Source organism: Phytophthora infestans, genomic scaffold (assembly GCF_000142945.1).
Source record: "Phytophthora infestans T30-4 supercont1.75 genomic scaffold, whole genome shotgun sequence".
Lineage (NCBI taxonomy): Eukaryota > Oomycota > Peronosporomycetes > Peronosporales > Peronosporaceae > Phytophthora > Phytophthora infestans.
In genome coordinates this window covers 357,189-370,109 of record NW_003303684.1, presented here as the reverse complement: position 1 = coordinate 370,109, position 12,921 = coordinate 357,189, and the positions used below count along the sequence as shown (strand labels likewise).

Here is a 12,921-nt window from a genome sequence, read left to right as displayed (position 1 = left end):
AGATGACAGTGATGATTACAGACCTGTTCTTCGCATAAGTGTCCCTCCTCGTCCACGGACCCTATCGTAGATTTAGCGAGCACTACAGTGGTCTTTCGTTCTTCCTTGTGATATTTTGTGTATCTTAGCAGTCTATGAGGGTATGCAACATTTGTTACGTAGTCGATGAGCACTTTGCATCATTGGAGTGGTCAGACCATTCTTCTATAGAGGTAAGTGGATGAACGGGATAATACTACCTAAATATCTACCAGTGCTGATGAAGGAATCACCATGACTAACACCTTTAGCCCTTAGACAAACACCTGCAAAAACAAAACCAAGGAAGCTCCAGATTTCCTACAGAGCTATAGGTATACAGAAACGAAGGCTATAGAAATGCTGGCTTCTTCCCACACGGTGCAGGAGATTCTAAGGCGCCACGCCGAAAATCTAAGAAGCGCTCTATTAAAGGTCCATGGCTACTTGTATTTCTTGCGAAACTCAACACTACACGATTAAGTTTCCACGCGTCAGCGTACGATTTGTTGGTAAATAATAGTTCGCATTCAAAAATGCCTACACTTGCTCAGTTGTCGCCTCATTTAGGGTGATCTCCACCGACTATTATAGCAAAGCTGAGACGTAATATGGCTTCGTGATAAATAACAATGCATCTCCGCTGTAATTCTGTGAGCGAGGCATACCGCATTCTCTTGGCCCAGCTCACGACATTGCAATTCTATGCTACAGGGCGAGCGAGACCTTTGGGTCATTTCTGGGGTAACATCAAATAGCCCTATTTCTTAATTTGGGTACCTCGAGCTACTAAGCTCGAGCTCCATTTATGTAGTTTTTCCCTGACGAGAGACGATACCGTAGTCGAATTTTAGCGTTGCAGGCGAAAGAACATGTACTTACCCGTACGGAAATGGTCTCACCCTAACCTAATAAAACTGTAGTCGATTTGGATACTGTACATACGAAGTACACATAAGTTTTATCGTCCATCGAAAAACAGCTCGTTGATTCAGCGACTATTCAACGACGTTGAATAATCTCCACCAGCAGCGCTGATAAAAAAAGTCGTGAGTAGTTCGTGCCTGAGCTCTACAGTGTACAATTTTTCGCTCCAACGTTGGCAATACATGTACTTGAACAAAATATTGCGAGCAAGTGTTGCCACCAACGTGTTTGCAACTCAAGTCGTTACGCCGCATCTAGGCACATGTAGAAAGGAAGGTTAAATTCTCACAGCTCAATGATACTTTATTAATAGTAAAGGTAGAGAATGGTCCTAATGTCTAAGCAATTTACAGTTAGGACCCTGAAAGAGCAGCATACTTTTTTTCGAAACATGATTGTCATTCAATAGGAAGTTTCGAGTGATGCGCGCGGTATTGAGGTGTTTACACTCACCAACTTGCTGGTTGAGGTTTTGCATATGAGGCACTTCATCGAAAGATGCATACCTCCATGCAACCACAAAGTCTACTACATTCTAAAATCGAGACAATATGTGTATAAACCCCAAACTACATTTCGAATTAATAATTACAAGCATGCAAAACACGTAGTTCGAAACCCATGTTGAACGAAAAGCATTAGTACATACATGTAAGTCAGTTACGCCTCGATGTCAAGCTGGTTGGTATCGCTGCCTCAGCAGCCCGCGTGCCATCGCAACTTAGCGTTTCGTTGCCAAAGCTCCGAAAACGAGCTCTGTACTTGTTCAAGGCCACTTAAGTGAATGACCACCCCGCATGGCAAGACAGATGAAGGCGAGGAAACGACGCTGACTGAGTTGAGATTCTGGAGCAAGAATCATGTGCTGCCGTGTTAGCACTGACGAGTCTTTAGGCTATGTCTGACGTGCATGTTTGCAAAACAAATCTTAAAATAAATTTTATTTCGCTCTTTTCGCGATACTTGTCCAGCTACAAGTTGGCCCGAAGTTCGGACTCCGAAGGTGAAGGGCTTTACAATGAAAAATGGCTATTATTAGTAGTTTAAAAGTGGCAATTTACACATTTTCTCAATCGCGTCCAAGACGGTCAAGAGACGTTCGAGTTTGCCGAGATGTGCAGGGACGGGACCAGCCCGAGGAGACGCGCAACTTGCTGCTCTTCGTACGAAGCTGATTCTAATTATTTAACCAGTGGTCAGTGACGCTCTGGTGCGTGGTGCGAGTGGCGGTGGGTCAAGTGCTGGCCGGTGACCAGAACTTGTTCCTATGTGATGAGATCTCCGCCCAGACGAACATTACGAATTAATAATAATCGTTTAGGCCCTGGTTCAGGTGGTGGAACGGATGCTGTGAGTAAGTGGGTTAGGGAAAGTTTGGAGACGTCTGCACTCGTCCTGACGATCGGTTCTATCCGTTCTACATCTTGTTCAAGTAAGGCTTAAGCTTGTCTCTCTCTCTCTACCAACCAATCTTTCAGTGTAGAGCTCAAAATTGCTCACTTGGCATTTTGATGGAAGACCAGAACACCGGCGCGCACAGCACTAAGGGGACTTCGGAGCCCTCGGCCGCGCGGTCAGGCACGCCACCCAAAAAGGTGAGAGCGGCCAAGCGTCTCAAGTGGTCAACGAGATGGTCGCAGAGCTCGTGCGTCTGCGCTTCGCAAACGGAGACGTAAAACGCCGACTTGAAGCGGCTCAGACCAAAACCCAGACTGCTCTAGCTTGGCAATACTTTGCAAGTGTGCTGTCGCAGTCTTTGGGAGTCGTTATCAACAGAGATCAGGTGATGCATCGCCATAACGTCGAATAGCTGGTGAGATTGCTAACAATTCGCTTAATTTGTACAGGTTTCACAAAAGTATCGGAAGTTAAAATGCATCTATCGCAAGGAGAAGAGAGAAGAAGGAAAGACCGGCAACTGTGCTCGTTCTCTGCGTGAAATTGACGACGGTCTGTGGAGTATTTTGCACGACGCCTTCTCTGGCAAGGTCGGCATAAGTGGTGAGGTGCTGCTGGACTCCCATCTCGATGGCGGGGAGAGCGACAGCTCTGTGGTGGACCACGATTCCGGTGATGCAGACAGACCTTCTGCAGACGCGCCTGGAAAAGGAAAATTGTCTCCAATTGAGAGTCTAGCTACATCAATGCGGAGCGGCATGGAAGCAATTGCAGCTTCGCTTTCAGCACGCACGTCGCCAGACGATGGATTGGGAAGCCTAGCCGCAACACTAGAACGGCACCACGAGGAAACTCGACGTTTTCAAGCTATTCAATTGCAGCTATTGCAACAACTTTTAGCGCGTAAAAATGCATAATACCGATCAACCATCCTGCTAATCCGAGTAAAATTGTTGGGTTAATCTACGACATGAATATGTCTGCTAGATCGTCTCTTTTAGTTTTTCCAAGTCTGTGCGAAAATGACTGCTCTGCAACAGAAAGACCTCCATCGTCGTCTCGGACTTGTAGTTCTGCACGGTGCGGATCCTCGCCATTTACTGCACAGCTGTCGTTCACAGCCAATAGCATGTTGTGCAGAACGATGCAGCTATATATCACTTTGCAAATGCGACCGGGTGTCTTCTGTTCTAGCTTGGCTAACAGAATCCTGAAGCACCGAGTAGCACTACGACTACAGCGACGGCTTCGGGGTCCATTTGAAAGGGTGACTTGCGTGAAATGAATGGTATATAAAAGCAAGGCCGCTCTAGCACAATTGTGCTCCACCCAGAACACCTCTGTTCGTTAGGTCTGATCTGCTGCGTGCCAGAACGCAACAGACCCAAATTGGTACACAGTACCCCTGCATTTTTGACCAATAGAAGAAGTTTTGGTTTTCAGTACAGAATGCATGCTTGTACCTGAACAAGGGCCTTATAAATGAAACCCGCCCCCTTTTTGATTTTTGTTGATACTTCGTACTAAAGGAATTTTTAGATATATTTTGTCGAGCCTGATCTCACAAAATTCTGTGACAGATGTGAAAATTCATAAATCGACCCCGATTGAGCACTAATCGAGTATTCCAAACGTGCAGGAGGGTGCAGATAAAATACTATTATCGACTTTATAAGCTGCGATGCAGATGAGGGGAAGATGCTCTTTGCAGGGGCGGCCAAAACGAGAAGTGATGAGGTTGTCGCCCCGCGCAGTTCGGGCAGTTGAGAGCGGAGCTCCCATAGACTGCCCTACTCTGCGTTTATATCATAGATTGTAGAGTAACATATCCTAACCTAAATCATATTCTAAAACACAGTAATACCTGTTACACTCACCCTTCCCCCAGAAGTCATCCGTTCAGGAATAGCCAGTCATTCGGAAATTTGCTCGGGTGAGCCAACACGATCCTGGTGGCATCTAAACGGCTCCAAAGTATCGATGCTTCGAACAACGCTAGATACGGGCGGAGCTGGTCCCTCCCTGAAGTTGCCACCGGTAAGAACCAAGGTCCAGCAAAGTTCCAACCAAGGGGTGCTTGTGCCGCCACTTCAGGGATGCGTGGCGGCCGTACTTGACTACGGCATCGTGTCTCACCTTCTCGCAGCTGCTAGCGTCCTCGATACACCCTCACTTGCGCCTGAAGATGATTGCCAGCTCGACGTACTCGGCGAGAGGAGCTCCACAACTTCCTGGGCTCCCAATCGCCCACGTCGCTGCTAACCGATGTATCGTTGGCGCCCAAGACGGCTGACTCAGCTCCTCACTGCGCCGCGCTACTCTCGCCGGCTGTCTCCGTTCGCTTTTCTTCGCTTCCGCCGTCGTCCGTTACTGCTCCGCTGTCCCCAAGTAACTCAGACTTGGATGAGCTGGTTGCTGAGACTGTGGTCTCGCCAGACTCGCCTGTGCGTTCAGCTCCTCTGGTGTCGCCTGCGGAGTCTTCTGCTGCTGCTACTACTGCTGGGCGCGATGAGACTCCCCCATGGTTTGCGGGCGCTGATCAAGATGAGTGGGAAGATCCCTACTCGGCTGTCAACTTGATATTAGCGGCTCAACATGCTACCGAGCGCCCGCCCTTGGCTGACCCCCCCCCCCAGAGTTCCACCCAAGATCACATGCGAAGAACCGTTATTACAAGACCAATGCCCCGTTCGACCCAGATCAGGTCTGGCAAGTGCGTCTTCTCATCGATCGCTATGGCGAGCTACCACACGTTACCTTCAGCTGACATGGGAGTGGCCTGAGAACTTGAAGGGCGTCTACTGGTGTATGAGCGAGGTGAACGCGTGGATTAACTCCTGTGTGCGTATCCCGTTTTACAAGTACTTCGATCGTCACTTCCGCGGAGCTGGGGTATCGGAGACGAGCTTGTGCTTTCTGTACTCGTTCCAAGCGGCTTGCTACGGTAGTGTACGATGCCGTTCTGAGAAAGAAGTTGAGCAGACTGAGCTGTCCGAGTCCATGTCCACTAGCGGGCTACGCGCAACTCGCTCAGACTTGGTCTTTGCCGATGACGGTGAGATGGTCTCCGTGGTCGTACGCACCGTGGTCGAGCTGACGGGAACTGCCTTAGTCTTGCTGCGTACGGAAGCCTTTCGCTTCCCTCCATCAGCTGTGCCCTTCCTCATCTTCTGCAAAGCTGTAGAAGTCTTATCAGTCCGCGATCGCTTGCCCGAATCCGACGTCTATACCGGGACCTTGCGCTTGCACGAAGAGACAGTCGAAGACACCGGACTCGGTGCCGCCGTCGATCGTGGTGCCGATTGCGCTTGCTCTACAGCAGATTGATCAGTCAATACCGGTCTCGTCGAAGCTGCCTTAGGAGCGCTCCGGAAGACTAAACGCGAACTCTCTAGGGGCTCGCCCGTAGGATCATCAGATGATAAATCTTTAGGCACTCTAAGCTCCGACAAGGCTACGTATTGCCGGCATAGTAGCTCCACTTGGTTCTTGACCCCCTTCATGTTAACACGGAGAGTCTTGATCGTAGCCCTGTGGTTGGCGTCCTCCGATTGCAGCGTATCCACGTCGGATGCTCGCTGATTCTCGGGTGCAACAATCATGTTACGCAGAATTACGACGTTTCGCCCGATTCGTTTATTTTCGTGGCCACTGCTGCCTCGAAGTCTTCTTGACGACTCTGCAGGCGCACGAGATTCTCCGTTGAATAGTTTCCGAGATCATCCTGGCGTTGTTGAAGAGCTCGGAGTTCCTGTTGTAGGCTTCGCATCTTGCTGACACCACCCGCTTCCTCTTCTTGTTGCTCATCATGTACTTTTTCCTGCTGATGAGTGACGCTGGCTTTTCCGTCGACGCTGGCCTCGCTATTTTGTAAGCGCCGCTCTTTAACCTCCTCGCTCGTCAAGTCTATCTCGTCTTGATCTTCTGTCGTCGATACCGCGAACCACCGCATGATGCGATCCTTCTCATCGCGAAGTCGTAGCTTGAAGCGCTCTTTGAAAACAGGAGCCCACCCTTGAGCCTTGACATAGTCCAAGCGAGTCTTGGGGTCGTCTCGAAGCAGCTCGTTCGCTCGCTTGCACAAAGCCTCGTTTGAAAGGCGCGCGTCTTGGTCGTAGACAAGCTCGTCGAGAGACTTGCTTTCAGCTTCAGCCATGGCGCTGAGCTCGTTGCGTAGCCTGGCTTCCATCATAGGGAACTTGCCTCCACCCTCACCCTTACATATAGACGGATTGACGATGGTCTTGATTGCAGATAGGCTTACATCCACACTCAACTTCTGCAGTACATAAGTCCTAGCCGCAGATAGCGTCATTTTTTGGTTTAGGCTGTACATGTCCTTCAGCTCCTGCTTCTTGCCCGCGGACAGCTTCACCATGATAAACGTAGGTAGTGTCGAACTAGCTGCCAAACGGAAAAGCAACTTGCATTTCCATCCTCTGATTAATAATATATCATTTATTACCATCTCGAGGTATATCCAAAAAAACTGCAGAGGCCAGACAGCGATAACGCAACCGCCCAGGACGCCAAGGACGCCCGTAAACGGCATCAACGCGCTTCGTCGGCACTCAGTCCTGAGGAAGATGACGAGTACAGTCGCCCACCGTCGACGTACTCAAGCATCGGAGACAGCCCGAAGACCGGCCAACCCTGTCGAATGTGTCTTGAAGTACAGTGAGTAGCTTCAACAGCAGTCATGGCCTGGGCGTGTTCTGTAGTGGGCCCCTCTATTACATAAGAAGGTAGATTTCTTAACATAAGTAGGTGCATCAGCACACGACTAGCGTGTGCTGAAATGCTGTCATGCCATTGGCTGTCATTAGTCAATTGGACTATGACGTGAAATTGAGTGGTCAGGGCTGTGGCCTTGGTCCTAAAATAAAGCCAGAGTTGATTTTTTCTTAGACCTAAGACTCAGTCGTCCTATTGCGAGCTTCCTCAACACCATAGTGAAAGTAGGTAACGACGGAGTAAATACCTGACCCGCTACACCCGGTAGCACTTCGTAGTCCTTCCAACGACCAAGTTCGACATGAGCCAAGACCTCGACCACGCTGATTTTCTCCATCTCACTCGGATCGAGTGAGAAGCTCTCCACCGCCTCGCGGCGGTGTCCAGAGAAGCCGTCGCCACGTCACTGCTGCACTCAGCAACGCCCGACAAGCAGCGCGTTGCGGCACAGTAATTCATGAAACCCGATCTCGCCGATGCGAATCGGCGAGTGTCAACTCCCTCGCGTATCTCCACGAATGACGTCGTGAAGCCAGAGACGTCCACCTACTCCGGTGCCGGAGAAGATCGCTGGTTTCGAGATACCGACTTCGCCATCACCTCGAGGTTGATCGAGGCGCCTTCCGCGAAGGTCCATTTCCTTCTCTCGCGGCTGTCTGGGAAAGCCAAGGAATGGGCTCTCGGCAAGTTGGTTGTCGATCCCGATGTGTTCCCCAATTTGGATACCCTCCAGAGTGACCTTCGGCTCGCGTTCGATCCGCCGCAAGATGAATTCCGAATTCGGGCAGACTTCTTCGCCCTTCGGCAAGGCACGATGACTATGCGCGACTACGTCCAGAAGCCATGACACTCCGCGTCGTGTATCGGGTCTAAGCCCATTGATATGGCCTCTCAGGTTAATGTAGTCGTGTTCGGTATGCGCCAAGGCATGACGCTCTACTGCCTTACAAGATCGGATCCCTCTACACTCGAAGAGGCATTTGCCCTCGCCCTACGCGAGGACTACGTGGTTGCGGCGTCATACGCTCACGCGCTACCTGCTTCAGCTCGGGATTCTGCGTCCAAGCCCATGGCCATCGACGCTATCGATGCGACGAGCAATCGCCAGCGTCATGTAGCGCGTCGGAGCGGTTCTCGGAACAGTCATTCTCTCACCTGCTTCCGCTGTCGGAAGGTCGGTCATCGCGCGGCGGAGTGCCGCGCGCCAGCTCCAGTGCTTGCGCGATGTCGAGCCCGTGAGTTCTGACCAGCCAAAACCACGGTCAGGGTAAGTAGGTGCGGGGCGCCCTACTGGCTGGAATGGAGGTCCGGGTGCCCCGGTGGCAACCCAACCTCCTAGCCCTCCTGTGCTGCATGCACACTTTCATGCCACCACCACGCCGAGCGATTCAAGATTAATCATTGTCAGTCTTTATGTCACCGGTGCCCGGCGACCACTGCGAGCGCTCCTTGATTCAGGAGCGACCAACAACTTCTTCCGCGCGTCGTGCTTGTCGGTACTCCCGTCGGACATCACTGTCCGCAAAGATAGAGGGGAGGTCGCTGTCAAGTTGGCCGATGGGAGATCACGCCGCGTCGCGCGGCGCGAGATTACACTTCCGTACACGATCGACGGTTTCCGAAGCAAGGACGACTTCCTCGTCGTTGAGATGAATTACGTGCTTAACTGCATCCTAGGTATGCCGTGGTTGACGCGCTATCAACCAGAGATTGACTGGTTGGCCCAGTCCGTAAAGCGTCGCAATGATTATGATGTGAACGAGGTGTTCACACACCTCCTGGTCGCCCAGAATGATTGGCCTCACGTCACCGTCGTGGGCCAGTCATCCACGACGCACGCTGTGCACAGAGTGAGCAATGGCCCTCTCTGCACGGCTTGCGCGGTGCTGTTAGCTGACGGATCCACGCGACGACGCGGAGATGAATACCAACTCGCGGTCGAGCAGGGGCTCCCGCTAGAGAGGGGTGACCTCTCGTCCAGCGAGAGCGACTCATCATCCTCGAGTTCGCACTCGAGGCGGCGAAAGAGGAAGTCGAAGAGGCGTCGGGTGAAATCTCGCCGAGAGCCCGTACCAAGTGACAGCTCACCGACGGAGTCGGTCTGCTGCTTGAGTATGTGGAAAGTACCTCCGGTCGCCGACGAGCTCTCTAGTTTGCAAACCCACCTGGCGAGGCAGGGTCGATCACCCGACTTCCAGGTCCCACCTGGAAGAACATCCTTCGCGGCCTCAAGGACAATGAAATCGAGCGGGTTTGCCTAATCGCCGACGCCGATTCGGCGTCGCTCGAAATGAATGCAGTCAGTGACGACGTCTCGCGCCCAAAGAGCGCTGAACCAAAGTCGGCCCGCGAGGAGCGTTTCACAGCGCAATTTTGGGAAGCGCTACGCGAATCCGGCAATCCAGTCTACGAGACCGCCCGCGAATATGAAGATGTCTTTCCGGATAAGATCCCAGCTGAGTTACCAGCTGACCGAGGAATTCGCCACGAGATCGCTCTCGTGCCCGGCCCGAAGTATTGAGTGACGAGGCAGAGGCCGCTCCCGCGAGATCAGGTCCAAGGTATCGATGACGTCTTTGAGAGCCGCCGCAAGGCGGGTCATGTGCGTGAGAGCACATCGCCGCACTCCAGACCGACCTACTGTGTGAAGAAAGCCATGCGTGAATGGCGCATCGTCCATGCCTTCAACAAGCTGAACGACGCTACCATCCCTGCCGAGACGCCGGTTCCTCGGAAGGCCATGGTGCTCGACGCAATGTTGGGTAGGGAGTTCTTCAGCACCATCGACTTAAACCGATGGGCTCTCTCAAATCCTCATGAGGCTGAGCGACATACCGCTCACAGCGGTAAGCACTCCCAGTGGTATGATCTGGGAGTGGCTTGTTATGCCACAAGGCTTAAAGAATGCTCCCGCCACGCTCAATCGCATGGTATCCCATGTGCTGCGCCTGCTCCGCAATTTCGCACCGAGTTATTTCGACGACATCTTCGTACACAGTCGCGCTGAGGAAGGGCTTAGCGCTTGAAGTCCACTTGAAGCATCTGAGGCAAGTCTTCCAAGTGATGCGCGAAAACAAGCTGTATGCCAACTTTAAGAAGTGCATATTCTGCGCGCCGGATATTCCGGTGCTTGGCTGCTTTGTGAGCAAGAACGGCGTCCGCGCTGACCCCAAGAAAGTGTCTTCGATATGTGCGTGGCCTACGCCACAGAATCCCACTGAATTGCGTCAGTGGCTGGGTCTCGCAAATTTTCTCCACCAGTACACGAAGAATTACGCCGGTTTGATCCAGCCGCTTTCTTCGTTGTTGAAGAAAGATATGTTGTGGTCGTGGACACCCACACATCAAGCCACCTTCGATTCGGTGAAGCAGAGGCTCGCCGAGGCCCCAATCCTCGTGCTCCCGGATGACTCGAAGCCTTTTGACGTCGTCTGCGACGCGAGCGATTTCGCCATCAGCTGTGCGCTGACGCAATTCGACGATGAAGATCGAGAGCGTGTCGTGAGCTACCAGTCCAGACAGATGAAGCCGGCGGAGCGCATTACCCTGTTCACGACAAGGAGCTCCTTGTGATACGCTACGCTCTGATCAAGTTCAGAGTGTACTTGCTGGGTGAGGATACATTCGCGGTGTACACCGACCACGTATCGCTGAGGACAGCGATGAAGAGTCCCCATCTATCCCAGCGAATGGCCTGCTGGCTTTCGTTCTTCTCTGACTTAGCAAGACCGGCAAGAACAACGTTCTCGCCGACGCTTGGTCTCGGCGTCCCGACTACTACCCACGCGGTGCATTGGGTCGACAAGCTTCGCTGGATGAAGGCGATGTAGACGAGTGTGCCACGTGCGAAACGTCAAGAGTCCACCTGACGAGCGTCTATCCGGCAATGCCACTTCGCGACGAAATCCGAGCTGCTTACGAACATGATTTGATGTGCGCTGGTATCATGGAGCATCTCCGCTCTCCCAGCGCCGATACACTGGGGGCCCTTTCCCGCTCTGTACGAAACAAAATCCACCGATATCGTCTCGAGGACGAGCTGCTGACGTACAGCATCGCCAACTTCGATGCCTCATGTGTCGTTGTCCCTAACGACCCCGATCTGCGCTCACGGATTATCCATGAGCTTCGTGATGCCCCGGTGGGCGCTCATCTCGGTCGCGAAATGACGTTTGCCGCTGTGTCACGCGACTTTTATTGGCCCCCCTGTACAAATGGGTACGTAAGTTGGTGCGCACCTGCGAGATCCGCCAGCGCGTGAAACCTGCCTCGTCTTCGCACGCACCCCTGTGTCCTCTACCGGTGGCCACCGAGGGCTGGCGCTCGTTGTCGATGGACTTCATCTTCGGGCTCCCACCCAATGCTAAATGACGTTTAGGTGTCTTGGTGTTCGTAGACCGCTTCAGCAAAATGGTTCACCTGATTCCGATGTCGGATTCGATCACCGGGGTAGATACCGCGGTGCACTTCATCGATGCTATCTTCTGACATCATAGCCTTTCTGAATCCATCGTCTCCGACCGCGACCCGCGCTTCACGTCGGACTTCTGGTCAAAGGTCTTCGACCTACTGGGCTCGAAGCTGCTGATGTCTACAGCAGCCCATCAGGAAACGGACGGCCAGACGGAGCGCGTAAATCGCGTCCTCGAAGACGTCCTCCGAAGCTACGCGGCGTCGTTCTCCGGCTGGAGCTCGTTTCGGCCTCTGACCGAGTTCGCGCTGAACAGCGCGGCACACGCGTCGACTGAGCTGACGCCCTTCTTCATTAACAACGCGCGACACCCGCGTGTCCCTGCCCTCCTCGCCGTGGGCCATCCCACAGCGCCGTGTGTCTCCACTCTGGGTGGGGAAGAAGCTGCCAACAAGCCGTCTACTCCAGCTCCGATGTCTCCGGCGGCAACACCGGTACTGGGCCAACGGGTACATACGCCGGTTGCTAAGGATATCTCGAGTGTATCCCCTGCTCTCACGTCGGTCAACTCAGTGACACACTCCGCATCAAGCCGACTTGCGCCAGCTAGCTACGCGCCGAAGCATGCGGCGCGACCAATCGACTCTGCAGTCGTCTCCGACTTCGTACTACAGCGCCAAGCGGTCACCCGCTATGTTCGAGACGCACCGCAGGATGCAGTAGACAAGCAGAAGAAGAACGCCGATAAGACTGTCCGCAAGGACACGGCCACATTTTCGACAGGCGAACGCATGCTCCTGTCGACTGAAACTCTGCGGTAGTATATACTATAGTGCGCCATTTGCACCCTAACCTATCCGCTCCCCCTGTACACCTTTCAACCCCCATCCCTACACTAATAGAAACAGAAAAAAACTAAAAAAAAATCTAATTTCGACAAGCCCATCCTATGTAATGGAGACGTAGAAACGCTAAAGCACACAACCACCCAGAGCCTTCAATCGAACCTATCAGACGCTCTGAGAGTATCATTGGTTTTACTCAAAAGCATCAAGGGTACCGCCTGTCAAAAAATTCTAATTTGCATAACCATTCAATCGTGAATTAATTAAATTGTTTAACTGAATTATCTTTCTATATAGTATATAGGGATACACCATACACTACGCATAAACATGTCTGTTATTTTAGAGTTTGGAAAATACAAAGGAAAGGCTCTTGAGGAAGTTTATGATCAAGATGCGTCATACTGTCGATGGTTATACAACCAACAATCCGAAGAATCTGATATCAAACGATTTTTACAAGGCAAGTTCCAAGAGAGACGATAGTTATATCATGCGTTGGGGCAAACATAAAAACAAATCCGTTAAGTGGATTGTTGAAAACGACAAGCAATATTTTTATTGGATGTGCAAAAATGAATATATCAA

General features: G+C 52.0%; 1 protein-coding gene across 1 annotated transcript; it reads left to right on the top strand.

The window, feature by feature from the left end:
* Positions 1-2,575: 2,575 nt before the first annotated feature.
* PITG_19139 (uncharacterized protein) lies at positions 2,576-3,260 on the top strand (the record flags this gene model as incomplete). Its single annotated transcript, XM_002997404.1, has 4 exons — positions 2,576-2,686; positions 2,793-2,946; positions 3,055-3,075; positions 3,145-3,260. The coding sequence occupies 4 exons, from the start codon at positions 2,576-2,578 to the stop codon at positions 3,258-3,260; spliced, it is 402 nt and encodes a 133-aa protein (XP_002997450.1).
* Between the last annotated feature and the right edge of the window lie 9,661 nt (positions 3,261-12,921).